Source organism: Dama dama, chromosome 10 (assembly GCF_033118175.1).
Source record: "Dama dama isolate Ldn47 chromosome 10, ASM3311817v1, whole genome shotgun sequence".
Classification (NCBI taxonomy): Eukaryota; Metazoa; Chordata; class Mammalia; order Artiodactyla; family Cervidae; genus Dama; species Dama dama.
The window spans coordinates 35,916,735-35,941,269 of record NC_083690.1 but is presented as its reverse complement, the minus strand read 5'-3'; the positions used below and the strand labels follow the sequence as shown (position 1 = coordinate 35,941,269).

General features: G+C 48.7%; 2 protein-coding genes across 2 annotated transcripts in view; one reads left to right on the top strand and one right to left on the bottom strand.

The window, feature by feature from the left end:
* Nucleotides 1-15,406, bottom strand: part of LOC133063238 (nascent polypeptide-associated complex subunit alpha, muscle-specific form-like) — a 31,703-nt gene extending 16,297 nt beyond the window's left edge. The window contains exons 1-2 of the mRNA XM_061152360.1: nt 15,148-15,406; nt 14,741-14,868 (exon numbers count right to left, since the gene is read on the bottom strand). Coding sequence (XP_061008343.1) covers nt 14,741-14,868; nt 15,148-15,406 — 387 coding nt within the window. The remainder of the gene's footprint in view (nt 1-14,740; nt 14,869-15,147) is intronic.
* COL26A1 (collagen type XXVI alpha 1 chain) overlaps nt 1-24,535 on the top strand; it is a 201,445-nt gene that overhangs the window by 46,623 nt on the left and 130,287 nt on the right. The window lies entirely within an intron of this gene.

The following is a 24,535-nucleotide window of genomic DNA, read 5'->3' as shown; positions in this document are numbered from 1 at the left end:
TGGGGCATTTCTTCAGTTTTCCTTTGGCCAATCATTTTGATTTGCTTGGTTCACAGCCCATATTTCGTTCATCTCAGGATCCTCCCATGTGTGCGCACGCGTCTGTTAGCTAAGATGGGTTTTACCAAAAAGGTGTCTGGGTAGGACGTGCCTTGGCATCACTTCCCTTTTGACCTCCAAGGAGCCTTTTCCAACCACATGTGTGGTTTGGGAGATCTCCTGACTTGGAGAAGGAGAAATACATGGTCTTGTTGCAGGAAGGGGGACCTCTTCCAGGGCCCGAAACTGGGCTCTTGTCTAACACTCGGAAATGAATTGTCCGAGGAGAAACATGCTGACAAAGCAAGAGATTTTATTGGGAAAGGGCACCCGGGTGGAGAGCAGTAGGTAAGGGAACCCAGGAGAACTGCTCTGCCGCGTGGCTCGCAGTCTTGGGCTTTATGGTGATGGGATTAGTTTCCGGGTGGTCTTTGGCCAATCATTCTAATTCAGAGTCTTTCCTGGCGGTGCACGCATCGCTCAGCCAAGATGGATGCTAGCAAGAGGGATTCTGGGAAGTGGACGGACAGGTAGTGTCTCCTCTCGATCTTTCCCGAACTCTTCCGGCTGGTGGTGGCCTATTAGTTCCGTATTCCTTATCAGGATCTCCTGCCATAAAACAACTCATGCAAATGGTTACTATGGTGCCTGGCCAGGGTGGGCGGTTTCAGTCAGTGTGCTTCCCCTAACAACTCCCCCCTGAGAGACTTCATACTCAAGATGCTTCTTGGGAATTGGGGCGGAGGTCTCTTTCTTCTGTAACTTCTTCCTGCTGTGCCTGGGCGTAGGCCTGCCCAGCAGAGCAGAAGTCTCTCTATACCTGACCTAAGTTGGGGTGTTTTATATCTGAAACCAGCTTTTACTCTTTTAATAACAGCAACTTAGTTTGAAACTGTCAGTGCCTCTCAGAGGTAAAATAGACAGGGGCCAAACAGGAGACCTAACAGAATGGTCATCACTGGTCCCCAGAAACAGGAGGCACTGCTGGGATGATTGGCTGGTGGTCAAGCAACAGAGCTGTGTTCTAAGAATCTTATGTTTAGTCTGAAGTTACCATCTTCCACCTGGGTGGGGGCTCTAGTTCTGTAGAAGAACTCAAAAGACATTGTTATGCATATTTTTTTTTTTTTTTTTTTTGAGTAGGAACCAGGACCCGTCTCAGTGCTGTACCACCATTTGATTGTTTCCCCTCTGTTTCTGTATTTTTTTCCTTCTCTGATTGGCAATTGTTTGAATCTACCCTTTGGAACTCAGGGAAGGTCAAGGAGGCTGAATAAAGCCTATATTTTACAGTACAGCAGATCTGTACTCCAGAGTCGCCACCCCGCAGAGTCCTGTTCAGTTTTATTTAGGGAACAGGACAACTATGACTGTGATAACTTTTTGTCAAAATGGGGCATAGGACCGCCTCAGCTTGGAGAAGAGACACTGAATTGGAAGTATTCCTGAGCTCCAAGTCTTAGATCTGAGCCTTGTATGATTAAAATCTCAATCCCTTGGTCTGCCGTTTTGTTGTAACATACCCAGTTAGAGGTAGCTAGAGAAGGGATAACTGGAGTTTTAATAGACAAAGTAAATCTCCTTCTTTTAGAAGAATAGGCCTGAAATCCAGTCTGGACCTGGCACTTCAGGGAGACTTGTAGCCAGGTGGCCAGTTGCCTAGTTTTATAAAAAGTAAGGTAGAAGTTACTAGCTTCCAGCAGACATTGTTTTGAGAATGGTGGCATCTAAACCTGACACGACTCAGAAAACTCAAGTGTTTAGCAATACAATGTCTAATCTGAAATTACACCCATAGTAACACCTGGTTATTTCCCAGGATGTCTGAACCATAACTGAGTACTCTATTTTGACTTTTAATTGTAAAATTTTTTCTTTAATAGCCAAAGCAGATGGCACCATTAATGATGTCAGTGTTTCTCTAGGTATGAGAAGATGCAAGAATTGGGACTCATAAAATCTCTTGAAAAGATCTAACTATCTGAAGGCCTGTTCTGCCAGTTTTTCCCAGAGCACGGAACACCTCATTCCTGATCTTCACCCTGAACTCCTTTCAGGGGCTGTTGGAAGTCAGCAGTTGCAGTGGCCATGATAGAATCGCTGTAGATGTAGATGGCAAGTGTCAATCTTCAGTTGGCAAAGCCCCTTTTTGCTCACAAACTTGACCACGACGTTGAGGGGGGCATTTCATGACCATTTTATCCCATGGTGCTGAGAATGTCCATTCTCAGGTTTGGAAAAGATTTTGTTGACCGGCCTCTCAATGTGCTGTTACTGGATTAGGCCATAAAACAGTATCTAAAATTCTCTGGACCACCTGTCTTACTAGCCTCTTGGTCCAGGAAAACATTCCCTCTTGTTGCTTTTTCTCATATCTAGAGTTACACTGTCATCATCATCGATTTCATAAGGAACTATATATTATTCTATCAGAGGCCTCAGTCACACATCTGGCACTGTAAGAAATAGCAATTCTGTAAAACAGGTGAAATACAAAGAACGTAGCCAGCAGTATTAGTAAAGTCACAAGTGAGACCTAAGAGCTTCCATTAGGTGTAGCCCAGTATATCTCAGGTCGTCTGACTTAGTCTACTCTGTACGAATCTTTATCTTTCAGGGAAATTATACATTGGCACCACCATCTATAAGGCACACAGCCCAGTTTTCTAGTGTTACTAGACTGATTATCTTTAGTATGATTTAATTGTTTTTAACACAGAAGAGACTTTAAACCTAAATTACCATAGCCTAGTGTTATCTATATAAATCTATCTCATAATTGTGGGAGATTTCTTTTTCTTTTGTTAAAACTTTTTTTTTGTTGCTCTGATAGAGCTTGAGGAATAGAAAAAGGCTCAAATTTATAGCCAGAGTCAGAGTAGGCATTATTAATTGGCCCAGTGAGGGGATCCCATCTGGTAGTATCATAGTAACCTGAATATGACTATAATTTTTCCAAGTAAATTTCTTCAGGGCCAACCAGTTAGAGTCTTATAGTAGAGAAATTTACCAAGGTAACCCAGAGCTAGACACAGATAATTGGCCACAAACCCAACAATTGGATTGATTTTTAAAACTAGCATAGTATCAGGCCTATGATAGAAAAGTATTTGATTTATATACAAAGGTCTAAGAAGTCAAGAGAACACTATAAATGATCATACGAATCAGGTCCAGTATCTTGGACAAGCTGTCTACCTCTGATGTCGTTGTCTTCTCATCCTGGTGTACTGTAGTTTTTCTTGTTTGAGCATCATTTTAAGGTGAGATCAGGTCGGCTGTCTTCTCTCTAGACCAATCCAGTGTAGGGGCCTTTGGAAGTGGGAATTAATCTAAGAGTTAATTTCCCTTCAGTTTTATTGTGTATGAGCTAGTTAAGAGTACCTGATAAAAAGTCTTTCCATCCAGGTTGGAGACAGTCTCTTAAATTATGTCTTTTTTCAGTCCTGGTTGCAGGTCATGAGGCATCTGATCTTTGTCCAAAGATAGATTACTGAGACAAGCTTCAGAAACAAACTTTCACATTTATATCACATAACAGAATTGATCATAGACTTTTTATTTTGCTGAAACACTTATAGGATCTCAGACTGAACTTTTAATATAAAACAGGACTGGGAAACTCACACCAAAGGCTTATCACAGATTTTGCCTAACAAATCTAGGTGAACTCTTTTCTTTTAAGGTCTCAAAAATTCCTTGAGATTTTTGTACCTGTTAGTGAGATAACCTTTTTAGCTCATTTGATAAACTTACTGGAAACTTAAGGGTTTTAAATTTCTGGAGGAGTCAGATAGAGAGAAAATACAATTGTCTTGTTTATAACGTGTAATTTTACCAAATTATTTTTATAATTAGTTTAAGAGGAAGGTTTTTTCTATTCCCGGAAAACACACAATTTAAACCTGTAATTTCTCAGATAGAAACCATAAAAGTTATAAGCATATTCGCTGGTTCATTCAGTCCTTTGTTAACTTTTGTGAAGTCATCAGGTTTTTCATCAGAATACCAAGACATATCAAAATGTTAAGAACTCTATATAATTTCTAGGATATCTGTATTAGTAACTTTTTATACATTATAATATGAGCGGATTTATTACTCATTTGATAATCTTTTTCATGTAATTTAACCAACCAAATAAACAGTTTAATATCTCTCTTTGGGATGTTTCAGGGGCCCTCTGAAACACCCCAAAGTTAGCTAGATGTCAAAGAAACTTCAAAAGAATTCGATTCAGGAAGTTTTATTGAAAAGATCAATTAAAAGCTTTAGAACATTTGGTCAGATTCAGTCAATGTTGATGGGTGTATCATTTAGCTTGTAGGTATGTCACAATGGGCACAAATACCAAGGCTCAAGGTCTAGTGAAAGTCAGCTCTGCCATCTTGGACCTAATTAGCTCTAACCAGTTTTCTTATGACCGTGTCATTTTTAACAAAATCTATTTATTTAACTAATTGTAATCTAATTTTAGAAAATCTTGATCATGCATAACTCTTTTTAGTATTTTCTTACTCTTTTTTTACTGAAAGCACACTTCCTGCTTTCCTTTAGCAACCAAGAGCTAACTTTTATATTAGCATTTTATAGATTGGTGAGCCTAAATACCAGTGATAATTTCTAAAACCCTTGCTTTTTTAAAACATTTTAGGATGGCATCAAACATTATTTATTTATAGTCCCAAATCTCTTTAGTTTTTCTGTAAAAGGAAATCAGTGTTTAGTAGTAAATGTTTCAAAATCTTATTTCATTTGGAAATGACCTAATTATTTAATAGACTTTTAATACTTAGTTTAGCACAACCCTTAGAAATTCAAGTTACGCCAATTTGGGGAGACTATTGTAGACAGATATTTTTAAAGAATAATTATTCTTAATAGAGTTTATATATAAACTCATACCTCATTTACATTTTTTAGAAGTTTTTTCACTCGAGGTAATTTCTTTGTTGACAAACTTATAATAGGTATAATATTTAACTTATATTAAACCTAGGTACAATGAAAATATTCTGCTTGATGTTAATTACTCTAAGACATGTCTATATTAGATAGGTCAACAAAAAACATTAATATCAGCTATTTAATACTGAATATTTCCCAGTTCACCTGAACCTGGAATTTATTGTTTAATTTAGAATTATTTGATTTGTAAGCGCTTACCTTTTTTAAGCCAGTTAAATAGAGCTCATTTACAAATTAGCCTAAAAATATTACCCAGAGACAAAAACATACCAAGACATATTTAGACAGACACACTGCAAGATCTAGCTTCATTTTCTAAGTTTGGTCATGAATTAGATATTACAATATAAAATTTACTAGTTTATTAAAAAAGCTGAAATAAATAACATTTTTAAAGGCTTTTTTCTTTTTTTTCTCAGTCTCAGGAGTTAGAGATGGTCTAGATAAGTGTTCCTGAGAGCCCTGGTCTCAAGTCACAGGGAAAGAAAATCAAGCTCTAACAAAATGGTGGCAGGTCTAAATGGTAGCCAGACAAAGCAAAATGGCCGTCACAAATCACAACACAGAACAGAGTTAAAACACACACATAAACCTGGCAATCCTCATCAGACACTCTCTTAAATACAAGAATACAGTCTCTCAGAAAACCTTTTATAGAGACACAAAACTTCAGATGTCTCCAAAGATTTCAAAAGGAGGAAAGGAAGCTAGGTTGAAAGAAGGGGGAGGAGGCGGGAAAGGGGGGCAAAAGGGGTGGCCTTACAGACGTCTCCTGCCACCTGCAGACACCCAGGCGTTACGGGACTTTTCCCTGGGCTTCCAGAAAAGGGAGGACTGGAACTCGGCCCTACCGGAAACCAGACCAGAAAATTCGAGTTCTCTGCCAAGAGGAGGTGATCAGTCTCCAATCCTCAGCTCAAGCTGAGGCCCTTCGACCAGATTCCTGCGTCCAGGACCGGGGGACTAGAAAAACGGGAAGGATAGGAAGGGCTAAGGAGAGGAAAGAGAGGGAAGGGGAGGGAGGTCAATAAAGTCTCTTGTTCCTTACCGGTCGGGGCACTCTGGCCAGTTGTCTGCGTCAGGAGGAGACCAGGGACAAAAGGGTCCCAGTTGCGGCCGCTGGGTCTGGTCCATTGGCAGGCAAGCTGGCCCCTGAGTGCCCCGAGTGGTCAGGATGTCAGTCTCAGCAAAGAAGATGTCCCTTCGTGGTCGCCATTTGTTGCAGGAAGGGGGACCCCTTCCAGGGCCCGAAACTGGGCTCTTGTAGTTGTTAGGGGAGGCACACTTATTGAAACCGCCCACCCTGGCCAGGCACCATAGTAACCATTTGCATGAGTTGTTTTATGGCAGGAGATCCTGATAAGGAATACGGAACTAATAGGCCACCACCAGCCGGAAGAGTTCGGGAAAGATCGAGAGGAGACACTACCTGTCCGTCCACTTCCCAGAATCCCTCTTGCTAGCATCCATCTTGGCTGAGCGATGCGTGCACCGCCAGGAAAGACTGTGAATTAGAATGATTGGCCAAAGACCACCCGGAAACTAATCCCATCACCATAAAGCCCAAGACTGCGAGCCACGCGGCAGAGCAGTTCTCCTGGGTTCCCTTACCTACTGCTCTCCACCCGGCTGCCCTTTCCCAATAAAATCGCTTGCTTTGTCAGCATGTGTCTCCTCGGACAATTCATTTCCGAGTGTTAGACAAGAGCCCAGTTTCGGGCCCTGGAAGGGGTCCCCCTTCCTGCAACAGTCTGGGCGGGGCCCAGCCACCTCCCTTAACTGTCCTGCTGTTCTCATCTTGGAGTTTCAGGCCACAGAGAGTGAGTCTCCAGTGGCTTTACACTGGTGGTAGTGGTGGTGGTTGGGGGCCCATCTACCTCCTGCCTCAGTTCTAGAGGCTTCTGGCATTCCTTGACTTCTGGCTCCTTCCTCCGTCTTCAAAAGTCATTCTCCAGCCCCTCTCTCTGGTTCTGATCCTCCTGCTCCGTTATATAGCATCCCTGTGATTAGGTTGGGCCCACCTGGGTAACTGAGGCTCAGCTCCCCACTTCAAGATCCTCAGTTTCATCAGAGCTGCCAAGTCTCTTTCGCCACGTGAGAAAACATATTTGCAGGTTCCCAGGGTTAAGATAAGTACATCTTTTGGGCTGGGCATTATTTTGCCCCCCACCACACAATGGAAATGAAAAGGGAATGATACACCAGACAGTTGGAGCCTTGGAGAGTTGTATTGATCCTAGATTTCAGACAGTATTAAGATTGAAAGTGTCTTTGAGCTTCAAAAGCCTGTTAAGACTCAGCCTTGTGGGAAGAGTTGTGATAAAGACATGGCTTCCCACCTAAGTTTTTACATAGGTTGTGGGGTAGGGATTTAATTGTAGTTTCCCCCCCCCCCCCAAATCTCCCCTCACACTTCTACTGAATAATCCATCTATTCCCAATAATTTAAAATGCTTTTTTTTTAATCGCATACTAAATTTCGCTATATACACAGCTTTTTTTTTTCTGAACTCTTAATCTAATCTGGTGCCAAAAATCACACTATTTTAATTACTGTATCTTTATTCGTTGTTTTGTTAGTTGATAGAGCAATTCCTCTTTTGCTGTTCATCTTTATCAAAATATTCTTAGCATGTGTTGTACATTTTTCTTTTGGGTGAATTTTAGAATCATGTTGTCTAGTTCTATAAAACATGCTGTTGGAGTTTTGATCTAGACTGTGTTGACTTAGTGGATTAATAGAATTCAATGTTTATAATATTGCATGTTTTTCGGGAACAAGGAACATTGCTCCGTTTATCCAGACCTTGTTAGATTTATTCCGAGGCATTTTGTAGTTTTTATTGCTGTCATGAATGTGTTCTGTTTGTTCCTGACACTTGTAAATGTTTATATCTGGCAAATAGGAAAACTTGATTTGGAGCAGGTTGGTTGTATATGCTGCTACCTTCAGGCATTAAAACACGTTTTAATGGTTTTTCAGGTGGTCCTCTAGGATTTCTGAGGTAGAGAACCCTGTTGTCTTCCAATGGGTATGTGTGTGTATTTGTTTGTCGGTCATGTGCAGGTCAGCATCTTGGTTGAGTTGGAAGAATGGGGATGATGAGGTCCAGGGCTCTGAGGAGAGAGAAGAGAAAGTGGGTTGTGGTTTGGTCTCACCCAGAATCATCTTCTCTGCTCCCTCTTCTCCTCCTTGTCTACAAAGATGATGATATATTCGCCTCACTTCTTGGTTTATAGGTAGAATGTTTTTGGAGTCAGAGGACCCAGGATTCACCTACCTTTCCCTCCACTTCACCCCCCTGTTTATTAAACAAACAGCCTAATAATGGACTGTGGTTTCTCGACTCCTTGTAGGGTCAATCATTCTGATTTGAGGCTAAATTTTTCTGCCATTATCACCCATCTGTCCTTTCCTCCCCCATCAGCAACAACTTATTCTTCCTGAGGACAGCCCTGGTCAGCTTCTGTTTGGTCTATCTCTTTTTCTCTAACAAAGCCAGCATCTGTTTGAAGTGGGAGAGGAGGTGAATGCTGAGCTGGGGGTGGGGAGTATGTGAATTCCTCCCTTCCCCTGCCCAACTTGTCCTGTGCTGGGAAATTTGGTTACAAGGAAAACCAAAGGCCGTCTTGATTAACAGAGGCAAGAACATGAACCTATGTCCTTCCACACAGGTATCCCAGGTATATGGTGTCCACTCCCCCCACCCCAAACCTCAGTTGTCGCAAAGCATTCCTAAGGGCCAGAGGGCAGTGTTTCAGACTGGCATGACATTCTCCTACAGACCGAAGCCAGCTGTATTTTAGTCTCTGTCCAGGTGCTTCATATGGACTACGGGCTGGCTGTGTGCGCCAGCTCTGGTCCCTCCATGACCATTGGTGATGAAATCACAGGGATAGGTAAGACTGAGTCGCAGCTGTGTCTCAGATAATACAGAAGGCCGAATCATCAATGCTTCAGATCTTGGCATGCCCTAGCAGGGAAGCTTCCGGGAGCCTGGGATTGTCTGCCTTGGTTATCACAATATCCCTGGAATCTGTCCATTTAGAGTCAGAAATAGGTGATAAAGCCAAATAGGTTCATGCTGGGTGGGCATCGGACATCTGTGAGTAGTTGGGCAGGTCAGTTTATAAAGTTTCAGCCAAGTTGGACTGTGGTGGATAGTCCCAAAAGCATAGACCTAATACTTTGGAGAAAGGCAAATTGATGTCAGAACCTTGGCCCCTCATCTAGCTGTGGGCAAGTTCCAATTACCTTGCCTCAGTTTACACATCTGTGAGATGGGGCCAGTCCTAACCAGTTCCCGTGGAAGCATTCAATGAGCTGTTTGATTCAGGGCCATGTGTTCCGCTTGGAGTCTAGTGTGAACAGTGGCCCCTGGGGTGGGATGTGCTGCCTTCTGGATGCAGAGCACCTGGCCACGTGTCTGCCATGGGCTGTTTTCCCCAGGTTCTGTCTGGCTTGCTTTATTCTTATTTCATGCTCTTGTTCTGCAACTGGGCTCTGAGCCTCTTGGGGTCAGGAACCCCATCCTTGGTGGCTTTGTCTGCCCCAGCAAGTAACCCATGGCTGAGCATTTATTCAACCTGATTCAAGTGGCAGGCCCAACTTGGACATTGCAGAGTTTACCTTCCAGGCTGAGAAGTTTAAGTCGCTCTGGAACTCAGGATCCTGGAGTTACATTCTAGCCTGGAATGAACCAGGGAGTGAACAGGGGGGCCCAGTGGACCCTGATGTGGTGTGAGGGTCCAGGCATTGCATGAGCAAGGCGTTTGGCAGGAAAAAGATCAATTCCCTGCCTGGCTGTTGGCAGGGAGGTGGGAGGGCTGGAAGTTGTCTGCCTGCAGGCCTGGGGCAGCTGCACGTGGGGACAGCTGTCTCAGCTTTGGACATAGGATCTGCCCCAAGATTAATAACAGAGCCTGGACCGTGCCCGTGGGGAGCGGAGAAGGGCTTGGGTTACCACGCACCAGGAAATTCGCCTGCCCCGCTGACAGTGGGTGGGTAGCCCGGCAGGATGGATGGGCTCTGGGGGTTCAGGGGGTGTCTGGGCAAGACAGCTCAGGGCTGGCCCAGCCAAATGCACCCCCATGGGATGCAAGCTGACCCTCCCAAGGGCCACTTTCTTTCCGCTGGACCCGAAACCGGCAGGAGCCGATCTCCAAGAATTATGTGAAGAGTTGAGAATGGAAACCAAATGTTGGTGTCAGGTAGAGAGAGCTGATGGAAGCCCGGGGTCTGGCAGGCCTGGGAGCAGCAGGGGTTGGGGCTCTGGTGGCCAGCACAGATGTTTAGGTGAAAGGAGCCTGACACATCTTCTTTCAAAAAAGCTTTATTTTTTTTCCCACTTGATTATATTTATCATAGATCATTTGGGAAATATGGAAAAATAGAAAGAAAGAAATCATTTATAGCTCTTTTTTTTTTTTAGGTTTTGAATTTTTAATTCTTTATATTGTGATGGAATTCACACAACTTAAAACTTACCACCTTAACCACGTTTAAGTGTACAGTTCAGCGGCATTAAGTGTATTCACATTATTGTGCAACCATCAACGCCATCCATCTCCAGACCCTTTTCATCTTGCAGAAGAGAAACTATACACCCCCTAGACACTAACTCCCTATTTCCCCCTGCCCGCACCCCCCAGCCCTTGGCGACTGCCATTCTGCTTTCTGTGTCCATGGTTTTGACTACTCTGGGTTCCTTGTGTAAGTGAAATCACACAGGATTGGTCCTGTGGTGACTGACTTATTTCACTCGGGCTTCTGTGATGGCTCAGATGGTAGAGAATCTGCATGCAATGCAGGAGACCCCTTTATTATTTTATTTTTTTAAATGTCCTCAAAGCTCATCCATGCTGTAGCGAGTGTCAAAATTTCTTCATTTTTTTAAAGACAGAATAATATTCCATTGTGTAGATGACCATATTTTGTGTATCCATTTACCTGTTGATGGACACTTGGGTTTCTTCCAAGCCTTCTGACTGTTGTAAATAATGCTGTTAAGGGACATGGGTGTACACATTTCTTTTGGCTAGATACTTGGAAGTAGAATTGCTGGGTCATATGGTGGTTCTATTTTTAACTTTTCTGAGAAAATATCACACTGTTTTCCATAGTGGCTGCACCATTTTACATTCCCAACAACAGTGTGAAAGGGTTCCAATTTCTCCACACCCTTGCCAACACTTGTTATTTTGTAGTTTTTTTTGTGTGTGATAATAGTTATCCTAATGGGTGTGAAATGGTATCTCATTGTGGTTTTAGTTTTTATTTGTCCAATGATTAGTGATAGTTAGCATCTCTTCATGTGCTTATTGTCCACTTGTTTGTCAACTACAGAGACATGTCTAAGTCCTTTGCCGAATTTTTTTGCCTCTCTTTTTTTAAAAAGATATTTATTTTTGTATTTGACTGTGCCGGGTCTTAGTTGCTGCATGCAAACTCTGAGTGGTGGCATATGTGGGATCTAGTTCCCTGACCAGAGACCCAGTTTGGGCCCCCTGCCTTGGGAGCGTGGCGTTTTAGCCATTGGACCACCAGGGCAGTCCCTTTGGCCCAATTTTGAATCACAATTCTCATGGTTGTTTTTGTTCCCTTAGCTTTTCTGAGTTTTTACCGAGTCATCTCCAAACTCTCCCCCACTTTGGGCAGATTTCCTCCTGACCCTGTACGAGCTGCTCCACAGCTCTTGCCTTCTGGGAGCAGCTGCCCCTGGAGCCTCTGACCCGCTGTGACCTGTTATCCTTGCAAGCCTGTGCTCCCTATCCGTTTTCTCAGTTCAGTTCAGTTCAGTCACTCAGTCGTGTCTGACTCTTCACGACCCCATGGACTGCGGCACACTGGGCTTCCCTGTCCATCACCAGCTCCTGGAGCCTACTCAAACTCGTGTCCATCAGGTTGGTGATGCCATCCCACCATCTTATCTTCTGTCATCCCCTTCTCCTCCTGACCTCAATCTTTTCCAGCATCAGGGTCTTTTCTAAGGAGTTCTTTGCATCAGGTGGCCAAAGTATTGGAGTTTCAGCTTCAGCATCAGTCCTTCCAATGACTATTCAGGACTGATTTCCTTTAGGATTGACTGGTCTGATATTCTTGCAATCCAAGGGACTCTCAAGAGTCTCCTCCAACACCACAGTTCAAAAGCATCAATTCTTTGGCGCTCAGTTTTCTTTGTAGTCCAACTTTCACATCCATACATGACTACTGGAAAAACCATAGCTTTGACTAGATGGACCTTTGTCGGCAAAGTAATGTCTCTGCTTTTTAATATGCTGTCTAGGTTGGTCATAGCTTTCCTTCCAAGGAGCAAGCATCTTTTCATTTCATGACTGCAGTCAACATCTGCAATGATTAGTTTCTCGCCTCTTGTATAAATCCCTTTCCTTTCTCTCCAACTTAGCCATGCACTCAATAATATAATACATAGTTTTGATATTTTAGCCAGTCTGATCAGTTGTCCTGAACTGGAAAGGATTTTGTGAGCAAGAGAAGGGCCTCGGGTGAGGAAGGGAAAGAGGACCATTCAGGGGAGATGAGAACCAGAGCCTTTCTCCAGAGTCCCCAGAGCAGGGAGAAGACTGTGAATTCACACTCAGATGCTCTAAGTGGGCCCGTGAGTGCCAGGAACTGTGCAGTCAACTGAGGCAAAGTCAGCCTTGCCTGACTACAAGTCTACGGGTCAGACACCCACTGGGAGCAAAGACCCAAACTTCAGCCCAGTCACGGGTGCAGATAACTGGGGACAAGAGCAAGGGACAAAAGTGAACCCACGAGCGAGCGCCTGATCACCCTCTTCCGGGAAACTGAGGCATTAGCCTCCCCCCCTCCTCCAGGGCTGGTCTGGAATTCCGAGGGGTCCTGGAGCAGAGGCCTCTTCTGTGCTTCGTTCCCATCAGACCCGCTTTCCAGAAGCCACTTTAAAGGAGCCACAGAGGCCACCAGCTTTAGGGGTCTGGCTTCTTCCTTTGAAGTGGGAGTGGGCGGAGAAGGAGGAGTTTTCCAGAAAATTCCTTGTGGCAGCCTCAATATAAATATCTGGTGAGGTCTCAGGAACGGGGAACTGCTTCTCTAGGGCTGAGAAGCTGCAGGGGGCTGTTCTGGGGTGGAGGGGGGCGCTGATGGGGGTGGGGGGAAGGGCCTAGCCAGCTGGGGGTCCCCAAAAACCGCCCCCCGGAGCTCCTCACCCTTCTCTCTCTTCCCCTGTGGCTCCAGGGTTCCCTCCCAGAGCATCCCCCTCCATAGGTCTCCTCTTGGGCCTGTGCCCTTTGCCCCCCGCCCTGCGTCTCCAGCCTGACCCGCTAACCAAAGCCTTCTGTGCGGAGGTCAGCGCTGCCTGGCGGTGGTAACAGAAGCCACATGGGGGATGGGGCAGCGGAAGGAAAGGGGGAGGGGGAGGGGGAGGAGGGGAGGGCCCCAGCCCTGGGAGCTGGAGCAGATGGAGCAGATGGCGAAGAAAAGAAGCTTGTTTGCTTCGCCGGGGGCGTCCGGTTCCAGCACAAGATGGGAGCTTCTCCGGTCTTGGGTGTTTGCTTACACACAAGCCCACGTGGGAATGTGTGTGTGTGGGTCACTCCCTTTTTGCTGGAAGTGCTGGGGTCTGCTGGGGATCCTGGTTGTTGCTTACCTTCCTGAAGGGCTGACTGGGTCTGAGCCGTGAGCTCATCCCAGGCAGGGGCCATGACACATCCCGCCCAAGGCCCTGCGTATCCTGGGTGTGTGTCCACCCATCTGGCTGAGTGACAGCTGGACCCAGGAAACTGGAGAAGGACAGGAGAGTCTGCGTCCTCCTCTCCATCCTCCTCGGTGGTGCTCCTCAGATCTCCTCTAAGGCTCTTTGGGGCAGGGAGCCATCTCTGCATTTGGACCCAATTCTAGAGGCCTGAGAGCTTAGACACGGTCTCTCTTGCCCACTCCAGTTCCTGGAACATCCTCGACAACCAGTTACAATGGCAAAGCCTTCATTGATGCTTATTCTGGGCCAGCTGATCTACCTGTATATCAACTCATTTATTCCCCACAGTGACCTACAGGTTGCGCTGTGCTAAGCCGCTTCAGTTGTGTCCTACTCTGCGACCCTATGGACTGTAGCCCACCAGGCTCCTCTGTCCATGGGGATTCTCCAGACAAGAATACTGGAGTGGGTTGCATGTCCTCCTCCAGGGAATCTTCCCGACCCAGGAATCAAGCCTGTATCTTCTTAGGTCTCCTGCACTGACAGGTAGCTTCTTTACCACTAGCGCTGCCTGGAAAGACCCACAGGTTAGGTGCTGGTATCATCTCCATGTTTTTAGGTAGGGAAACTGAGGCATTGGAAGAAGTGATGGATGTATTTGTGGCAGAGATTGTAGTGATCGTTTCCCCAACATATACTTGTCTCTGAATTCATCCAGTTGTATCCATTAGATAATGTACAGCTTTTCGTGTGTCCATCGTACCTCAATAAAATGGTTTAGAGAAAAGAAAAGCAGTGGGTCTGCAGGCCTCGCCGTCATTTGATCCCCAGTGTCCTGTTGTGAGGTCTCTTTTGGAGAGGAGAAACCCTTATACTGAGGAATTCTAACCAAAAGCTCAGCCATCCCACCACAGACCTGATGAAAAGAAACCTTTCTAGCAGGGAAACTGCAAGTCATTAGTTTTCAGCTTTGTCTCATGTGACCGACCGTTGGGTGGCCTGCTTCCTCGCATCCTGCAGCTTGTGATGGCTTTAATTTTCTGTCGCTATCTCACGGTAAAGCCCGCCTGTAGGAGTGCACTAGCCGGGCCAGCCCCTGCGGCCGTGCTCCCAGGACAGACGAGGTGCAGACGGAAGGGCCCTCCTGGGGGGCTCTGTGGGAGCCGCCTGTCTGCAGGGGTTCCTGGGAGGAAAGGCCTTTCATCAGCGGGACAGTGGGGGAATGGCTCTGCAGAAACAAACCAAGAACTTGAAAGAGTCTGTCTCCGCCGGGTTCCAGGGGAGAGGGGCAGTTCTTCTCCAGTGATCCTGTCTCTTTTTTTGTGGCTGACCCCGAGGTGCCTGGAGGACTTGGGCAGAGCAGCGGCGTGAGAGGGGAAAGGTGAGGGGAAGGTGGGCTGCCCGACGGGGGGGACATCTGCCTTCAATCACAGTGGAGAACAAAGCGGGGCTGAGGGATTGCCTTCCACCCGGCTTCTCTGGAGGCTGCCGTCTTGGGGTGGGGTCTCAGCCCTGGGGTCGCGCATGCAGGGGCTGCTGGAGAAAACCTTCTGGAACTTAGCTGTGTTCACATCCTGCCCTGGCTTGCAGACTGTTTCGAGGGCTTCCCTGTACTCAGGCCAAGGCTGGAACCACATGACCCCTCCAGCCCCACGCAGCCGTTTCTCTGGCAGTTCTAGAACCTCCAGGCTTCTGCAAATGCCCGTCCTCCTCACGAACATTCCTCGGGCCTGACTGATGCTGATGCTGGATGCTAAGGATCATTTCCTGCCCCGGTGTTGGGGTGGGGGGCACTGGAGGAAGCAGAATAGTGTCCTGGGAGGGACCAGGAGGCGGGGACCAATGGCAGCAGGAGCCAGCAGGGGAGGCCCAGTGGGTGCTAAGGAGACAGCATAAAGCCCTGGTGCAGGCGAGGTGGCTGAGATGCCGGGGGACGTTTGCTGAGTGAAGGGCCGAGTCATGGGGAAGGGGAGCCGGTTTGGTGTGCAGGACGCTGGGTTCGCTTTTGAGCTTGGGAACAGTCCAGTGCCAGGATGGCCTGGAGACGATGACCAGGGGCCTTCCGTCTAGACACCTGGAGTAGACGAGCTCCCTAAAGGCGGGCATAGAGGGAGCAGGATGGATTCATGGGACCTGGGGGACCCCAACGTCTAGATGAGGCTCAGAGAGGAATGAGGAAGAGGAGGTGTTGATGGGGCTCAGAGAGTCAGGAGTGGAGACTTGGGAGGCCGGGGCGTTAGGACTCCTCTTTTGAGAACTGTGGCCCCAAAGAAGCGAAGGAGAGAGAAGGATGAGCCTGGGCGTGGGGACTGGGGTCTGATGCGAGAGCCCGGAGCCTGTGGGTCGCTGGACGAAGATCCAGCGGAGGATGGACGTGAAAGCCTGGACTATATGGAGCTTGGGAGGCGGGGGGACAGCTGGCACAGCCTCCTGACCCCAGGTGAGCTGAGAGGTGCAGAGGCCACCTCTTCCGGGTGAGTGGGAGGGGGAGGATGAGCCGGGTAAGCCCGGAGGAGGCTGGGGCGGGGGGGAGCCGAGGGAGTGCACACCAGGGGCCTCAGCGTTCTCCGTGGATTGGGAGGTGGGCGGCCTGCAGGTGATAGGAAAGGAGGGGAGGGGGAGGCCAGCAGAACATCCTGGGGTGGGGGGACCAGGGAAGATGAACTGCCACCAGCAGGAGGGCCCCCGCCCAGGTGGGTGTGGTTCGAGGGGATCAGAGTCCCTGTGGGGTGGTGTGGGGGATTCTGCAGACTCAGGTGTTTGCAGAACTACCTGCCCGGAGAGGGTGTAGGGCAAGGCTTTCCCCGACACCGCCAGCCCCGTGGGCAGTAGAAGCCGGGCCCTGGCCGACTGGAGAATGTGGTACCTCTCTTGGCCAGTCTGGATTCCCAGCTGTCTGACTTCTAGGCGAGGGGCAGTGTTTCTCGGGCCCTTCTGCTGAGGTGAAGGGTGATGGCCTCGATAACAATCCCCCAGCTCGGAGGCTGTCTTGTCTGTTCCATCTGCTGCTGAGGAGGAGGTGGCGGCAGCAATTCCTGCAGCTGGATCCCCAAGTCAGGGCCCTGGAGGCTCCTGTGAGGAAGGTCCCTGGAACCCACTGGCTTGTCTTGGATGAAAAGTGCAGGATCCACTGGTTTTAACCCATGTTTCCCTGCTGCCTGCTGAAGGGGGTGATGAGCTGCCAGTGAAGGGTGCTGAGAGCAAGAGACTGCTAAGAGATTAGGAAGCAAAGGCAGGTTTGAGAAGTGGGGATCCCAAAGAAAAGGCAGAGTTCACAAACAGCGGGATTTAATTCGGAAGGCGGCATTCATTCTCCCAAATTCTGCCCTTTGCAGGGGAATTGAGGAATCCCTTAGAGGCTCCGACAACTGCAGGTTTCTGGGGTGTCATGGGCCACCCAGCTGGGCCCGGAGTTGAGAGCCCAAACCCTGTTCCTTTGGAAATGGGTGCAGGTCCAGAAGGTGTTTGGTGCACGGGAGACTCGCTTGGTCGTGATTGTGTGTGATCCTCGGGCGGGTATCAAATGCCAGATTCCACAGTCAGTCCCTTTCAGCCGTCACATTCTTCAGATTCTTATCAGCTTTTTTTTTTCTTTTCCCTCAAGTGAACACTGGGAACCACTCGCCTGGCTGATTGTAGGAGGATGGGAGAAAATTAAAAACAGGAGTCCTGGCTTTTGTCCAGGCTCTGCCACCAGCATGCCATCCATCTTGGGTCCTTCCCTTTTCTTCTCACCTGTAAAGAGCCGGGGTACGGACAGGATGATCTTTGCAAAACTTCTTGAGGGTACAAAGCTTTCTTAATCCTCCATCTAGATCCATAGCAAGACACTGTCCAGAAAAACACACCTAAACCACATTCCGACTACGTCACCAAGTGGGAGAGCCTTCCAGCACATCTACAGTGGTGGGGGTTGAGGAGAGGTGGGCTTCCCATGTGTTCGCTCCCTCGCGGGGTGCTGTTCCTCCCCCTGAACATTGCAGCAGGGATTCTCAGAGACGGGCACTCTTGAGTTCCAAGGGGCTGGGCCGTCAGGGAAGGCTCCAGTGAGTTTGCAGCCCCCATCTCCCCAACAGTCTCGGTGATAATAACCATGGCAGTCACTCTTACTGATGCTCCTTAACAAGTGACAAACGGCTCTCACATTCATTTATTTTTTGTGGATCCCTGGCTGCATGTTATTATTCCCATTTTATAAAGGAGGTCACCGAGGCTCGGATGCCATGAAGCCTGTTCAGTGAGGCGGAACTGTAGCCTGAACTGTAGCCTGATTCTCTTGACTCCCCAGGACCTGGGCATTTCCTGCATCCCGGAGTGCGCAGGGCCACATGCAACTCATTGGGGGACCTTGCATGAGGCAGGGGGCTCCATGAACATTGGCGGGATCAGCGAGTGATGCCCATTTGGGCCCTCCAGGCAGAGTCAGCACCGTGGCTGGCACTCAGCTGTGGGAATCTTGGGGCATGTGCTACACTGATGTTTATGGAAGTGAAGCATTTACATCCCAGGGATCCTAAGACCCCAAACCAAGGTTGGTCAAACCACAGCAATGTAACCCTCACAGACCTAGACACAGCCTCTGAGACTGTTCATCATCTAGTGGAGGAAAAAAATGCAGATTCCAGGGACTTCCCTGATGGTTCAGTGGTTAAGAATTCACCTTCAGATGGGAGAGGAGTTTGGGGGAGTGGATACATGTATGGCTGAGTCCCTTCACTCTTCACCTGAAACTGTCACAATATTGTTCGTTAATCGGCTATACCTCAATACAAAATAAGAGGTTAAAAAAACAAAAGGATTTGTCTTCCAATGCAGGGGACGTGGGTTTGATCCTTGGTCGGGGAAATAAGATCCCACACGCCGAAAGGCAACTAAGTGCATGTGCCGCAACAAAAACTCAGCACAGCAAAAAAATAAGCCCATAAATATTTTTAAAATGCAGATACCACTGGGTAAAGAGCAAAGTCTTCTTTCATCCCAGAAGAGATCAAGCTAGTTCAGAACCATGATTTGCATTACGAAGTAAATCTTTATAGTTTGAAAGTAACACCTATTACCTCCCTAGAGGTTTGCAGTCTTCAGATTACATTCATACAGATGTTATTCCTCTTGAGACTTCTGGCAGTCCTTGGAAGGTGGGCTCCCGTTTGCAGATGAGAAACTGAGACTCTGAAGTTGAGACTTGCCCAAGGTCACGCAGGTGGTAAGTGGTGCAGGTCGAGCACAAACTGGGCCTCCTGGTCTCACATTCTTATGTCTCAACAGTGTTGTCTGATAGCAGGTTTCCATTAGGTTGCTTTTAGATGGTTGTAAAAAGCTACATGTTGTGTGATATGGGCTCACACAACAAGGTGATTTAATATTTTGCATGTTAAGAAGTGGGTGGCTCCAAGGTTAGCAGATTCAACAGCATCACATGCTCAAGGGCCCTGTCCTTTATTCTGCCTTCCCCAGGCTATCTTTCCTCATGGCTCTAATATGGCTGCCACAGCTCCAGGCATCACGTTCTCGTACAACTCTGTCTAGAAATAAGGATGAGCTTCCCTTCTTGCACTCCCTGCTTTCTCCCATAGGGGATAATGTTTTCCAGAAGCCCTTTAGCCAACTTCCTCTTGTCATTGACCAGAACTGGGTGAACGTGCCTGTGCCTCAACCAATGAGATTATGATTTTGCCTACTTTCCTTACTGATGCCCAGAGTCTGAAGAAACCCAGAGGTCTATGCCTAAGGAAGGAGGAGGAGGAGGAGATGATTACTTGGGACACACGTGTCATCTATGAGAGGTCAGCTTGGGCCTGCCTGTCTCATAGTCTGTTCTAAAGGGACACAGTTCCCCAGAGTACCTGCTGCCGTGGTCCTGGGCCCCCTTGTTTTGTACCATGTAACTCCCCCACTCCCGCAGCCACCTAGGAGTGAGCATCTGACCCAAAGCAACTAGACCTACTGGGGCGTGGTGTGGGTGAAGAAGCTGGGCCAATCCGCGTCTCTCCAACCCAGGAAAGAGACTAGGGGAGAAAGAAGACTTTCTCATTAGTGCCACTCCTTCCTACTCAGCATCACCTGGGAACCCGTTACACCTGCCTGTTCCTGGGCCTGTCCCCACAGAATCTGAGTCAGGAGGTGGTTTTGAGAGATGATGCACTTGAGAAAGACGACAAAGGACTATGTCTTCTGAGAAAAACCCTGCTGGGTCCATCCTGATCTTGGACACGAGAAGGCTCTACTCTCCACAGAGATCACTCACTGACCAAATGCATCCTGGTCCCCTGTGGATACCAAGGACCATTGGGAGGTCCAGAATGAATGCACAGCACCTTGTTGATGCACTGTGGGCACTCAGGAAAAGTGCTGGTCAGTTCCAGTGCTGGTCACGGGGGGTGGTTCTTTGTGGCCAGAGAGCGTCTCAGCATGTGGTCCCCCTAAACATGTGCAGGAACGCTGATCCCACACAACGCATTTGGCCCCATCTTCTCACAACTTGCTGACTCTGGTGCTCCCATTAAGGGGAGTAGATGCAGATCGATATAAATGCTCAAAAACCACACGGTCGGTTCGGCCAAATCATATACTCCCTTAGCTGCCCTCCTCTGAATGAGAAATTCAACTCCTAAGTAGCTGATGTTCCATGCAGGGCTCTCTCCAGCCTCCCTTCTGGTGGGGGAGGCCTCAAGAATTCCCCGCTGTGGAAGGTGCTAGAGGATGAGTGCAGACAATAATGAAGTGGGAGGAAGCCCAGAGGCTGCCTGCAGCACAGCCGAGATCCCCGGGGTCTGCTGGCTCTCCAGCACACCCCCCACCCGCCCACGAATCTGAATTACCCCTCGAAGTCTCTGTTTGGCACCCTGGAGTCTGTGCCAGCACGCTCCTTTCTTGCAGAAACATTTGGTCAGTTGCCACGGGACTTTCCGATCAGCATCCTTTCCCTCTGAAAGCCAGTGACCTCACATGTACTTAAATTCCTCCCCAGTGTTGCCTTGAAACGGAGAGTTCCAGTAAAAACGATTGGGAGGAGATGCACGCAAATTGATCTGCTTATCCAAACACTCCTATTGGTTTTTGTGCCCTGAAAACCCATCAGGCCTTAGTGTAACACACATTCAATTATCCTTACACAAACAAAGCGCTAACTCCAGACAGTGGTTTACGTGGATGAGAGATGAGAAATGGAGAGAAATATCAGCCAGTTTCTTGGACGATTATTTGTTGCAAGATGCTGCATGGTAGCCCATGGATGGGCCCGGTTTCGACCTAGGTGGTAAAGGCCATTTCAGGGAGCTTCCGTGGGGCCTTGGCTGATGCTTTCAAGGACTGTGCCTGTTTATCCCGAATGGGCTCAGCGTCTGGCCTCTGCCACCAGCTGGTCTTCCTGGAACCCCACTGACCAGGTTCCCATCTCATTTGAAAATCTGTGTCTTACCTCCTCTTTTCCAATAGGGTGAGTCTCCTCCAAGCTCTTTGAGGGCCAATTGTGTATGTTCACCCTCCATCCACCGAGTGGGGGTCCTGCCTCTGCTCACCCATCACCTGTTAGGACAGGGCACCCACTACAACTATATGGGCAGCTCATTGCACCGTGGCCCACCCTTCTGGGAGCAGACACCTTTCCAGCCTGAGTGGAAGTCTACCTTCTGATGGTCTCCATATTCTGACCCTGCTCTGGGCCCTTGGTGGCCCCGCGAGCAAGGGTCATCTGGTTCCCTTGTACTTATCTCTGGGTGCAGAGCTGGGCTCCCAAGCTACCCCACTGTGGCCTTCAGCTTGTTTCTGCTCAATATATCTGAAGTCTTAGTTGCTCAGTCATGTCTGACTCTTTGCAACCCCCTGGACTATAACCCGCCAGGCTCCTCTGTCCAAGGGATTCTTCAGGCAAGAATACTGGAGTGGGTTGCCATGCCCTTCTCCAGGAGATCTTTGCGACCCAGAGATTGAACCTGGGTCTCCTGCATTGCAGGAGGATTCTTTACCAACTGAACCTCCAGGGAAGCCCATATATCTGAAGATGTCTGAATGATCCATTGCCAACAGGTCTCACCTACTGGAGAGGGCAGGTGGGAGCCTGGGGGGCATGGGGCCTTCCCCTCTCCCTCCCCAGATCGTGGGCCTCTGACCTGTCCTCTTCCCGTGGATGCTCACTGGCCCTCAGCCCCGCCTCGCTCCCAGCCCTGTCGTCTCCTGCTCACAGGACAGCGGCCAGCAGCCCTCTCCTCCCAGTGCACCGCCTCTCAATTTGCTCCTCTCCATGGGGGTCCAAGAGGGAGGATGTGTCTTAGGGCGGCTCTTAAGATTGATGCCCGTGGAAGCTGGGGCGGGGGGTGGGGTGGGGCTGAAGCAGGAGTTAGAGGCAGAAGTTGAGCTGTGATGTGGACCCTGTACCTCCAATGGCCCTCCCACTTGTCCTGCGGTCCATATGGCTGGGCCTTTCATCTCGTGCAGGGACCAGACACTGGATGGGGCCCCAGGAAGACCTGGGACCTGGGGGAGGTGGTTCTGGGCAGCCGAGGCTGAATGACCCCTGGCAGTGTTTCTAGCACCTGGGGCTAAAGGCCCTGCATTGAGGGGCTCTGGGTGGTGCAGCCCAGGGTCCGCCGTATTTGGGCCGGTGCAGAGGCGAGCAGGGATGTTCTCAACATTATTCTGCTGTTCAGACGGCCTGAGATCGCCTTTGCCTGCTGTGGACCGCACACTCTGCTGACTCATAGTGAACTTATTGTTGGCGAGAACCACTGCACCCCATCTGGGGCTCGTCCGCTGGGTTTTGGGGCTGCAGTGCTGGACTCCACATTTGCCTGGTCGTGTTTCCTCTTGTTAGATTTGGCTCCTCGCTGTGGGCTGGGGAGATCTAGCTTGGATCCCGACTCCCTCCCAGGACCTAGGCCTCTGCAAATGCCAGCTCCCGGGCTTCCACAGTTTCCATCAGCAGCACGACCCCCACCTCCCAAGCCCCCCGCCCACCCCGCTGCCTCTGTCTGTCACGGTCTGCGGCCCTGTCCCCTCCTGGCAGCATGGCCCCAGGTGGACAGACCCCTGTATGCAGAGACCCAGGCTCTCAGGGCGAGCTTCAGGTCAAGCCAGCAGGGTAGCCAGGTGGCTAACGGCTGGGCTTGAATCTGGGTTGTCCGTTGATTTGTTGGGTGGCCTTGGATATGCCTTGGCTTCCTTACCTGGAAAACTGGCGTGATAGCAGTTCTGACTGCCCAGGGTTGTGTGAGGAGGTCCCGATTAGGTAACCGCAGAGGGGAGGGGGCAGGGGACAGGACTCGCTCAGAGCCCACCCTGTGAGCTCTGCTGTGGCCTGAATCACCCTCAGGAATTGTCCCAATGGTTTCACACATGAGGCAGGGGCTGGCCCCTCTGCCTGCTGTTTGGCATGTGAGGTGGTCCCCTGAGGGCCTGCCGGAGTATGCGGTATTTGCTAACAGTATGCGGTATTTACTAACTCTACGTTGTCCTTCATGGCCACGTGGATACCACATGAGGTTTGGAATTAGAAGGCTGCCCTTCAAGACCCAAGATAAAAGGGATGAACTTACAGTTACAAAATAAATGAATCTCAGGGATAGAATGTACAGTCCGGGGAATATAATTCATGATATCGTGAAAACTTTGTATAGTGACAGATGGTCACAAGACTTATTATGGTGATCATTTTGTGAGGTGTAGAAATATTGAACCGCTCTCTTGTAAGCCAGAAACACATAGTATTGTAGGTTAATTATATTTCAATTAAAAAAAAAAAAAGAAGAACCTACACTGATCACTTATCACTGTGTGACCTTGAATCTCCCCTGAAGTCTGTGTTCCTTCTTGGTAGAACTCCTACCTGAGACTTGTTGAGAAGTTGAACAAAAGTAGAAGTTGAACAAGGTCATGTACGTGAGTGAGTTGACCGGGACAGCCATAACCGAGTACTGCACAGGGGGCAGCTGAAACAACAGAAATTACTTTCCTTATGGTTCTGGAAGCCGGAAGTCCAAGATCAAGGTCCTGGCAAAGGTACTTTCTCCTGAGGCCTCCTTCCCTCTGTTCATGAAAGTCAACAGTCGGGTCTGACTCTTTGAGACCCTGTGGACGGTAGCCTGCCAGGCCCCTCTGTCCATGGGGTTCTCCAGACAAGAACACTGGAGTGGGGTTGCTGTTCCCTTCTCCAGGGGGTCTTCCTGACCCCGGGATCGAACCTGGGTCTCCCTCATTGCAGGCGGATTCTTTACTGTCTGCGCCACCAGAGAAACACCCCCCCTCCAACCCCGCCTCTGTTCATATCACGTCCAAATTTCCTCTTTTGATAAAGACACCAGTCATATTGGATTAGAACCCACTGTAAGGACCTCACTTTAATGTAATTATCTCTTTAAAAGACCCTATTGCCAATAGTCAGATTTTGAGGTAACTAGGGTTAGGGCTTCAGCATACGAATTTGGGGGGATACAAGTCATCCTATGACAATGTATGTGAAACTGCTTTGTCAACCAGGAAACCAGTCTTGAGGGGCTGGGCCCGACTCTGCAGGAGAAGGTCTCTATGTGCTCAGGACCCATGGGTTGTGGTTTAGGGAGCGCCCTCTGGTGGCACCTGGAGGAGACTGCAGGGAGACTGGCAGACCAGCAGGGGCTGGACTGTGGGTATCAGGACCATGGGCCCAGGGCCAGGGTGCAGGTAGGACTCTGCTGATGTAGGGCTGGTCAGCCATGGAGCGTGAGGGAGGGAGAAGATGGAGGGTGGGGCAGCTTCCCCCTGGGGATTCTGGGTCAGGGGACCAGAAGCTTAGTGCAGCTAGTCACCAAGATGGAGCGACAAGGGGTTGGAGAGCGATGGTCTCAGTCGTGGACGGATTGCAGTGGTGTGTCTTGAGG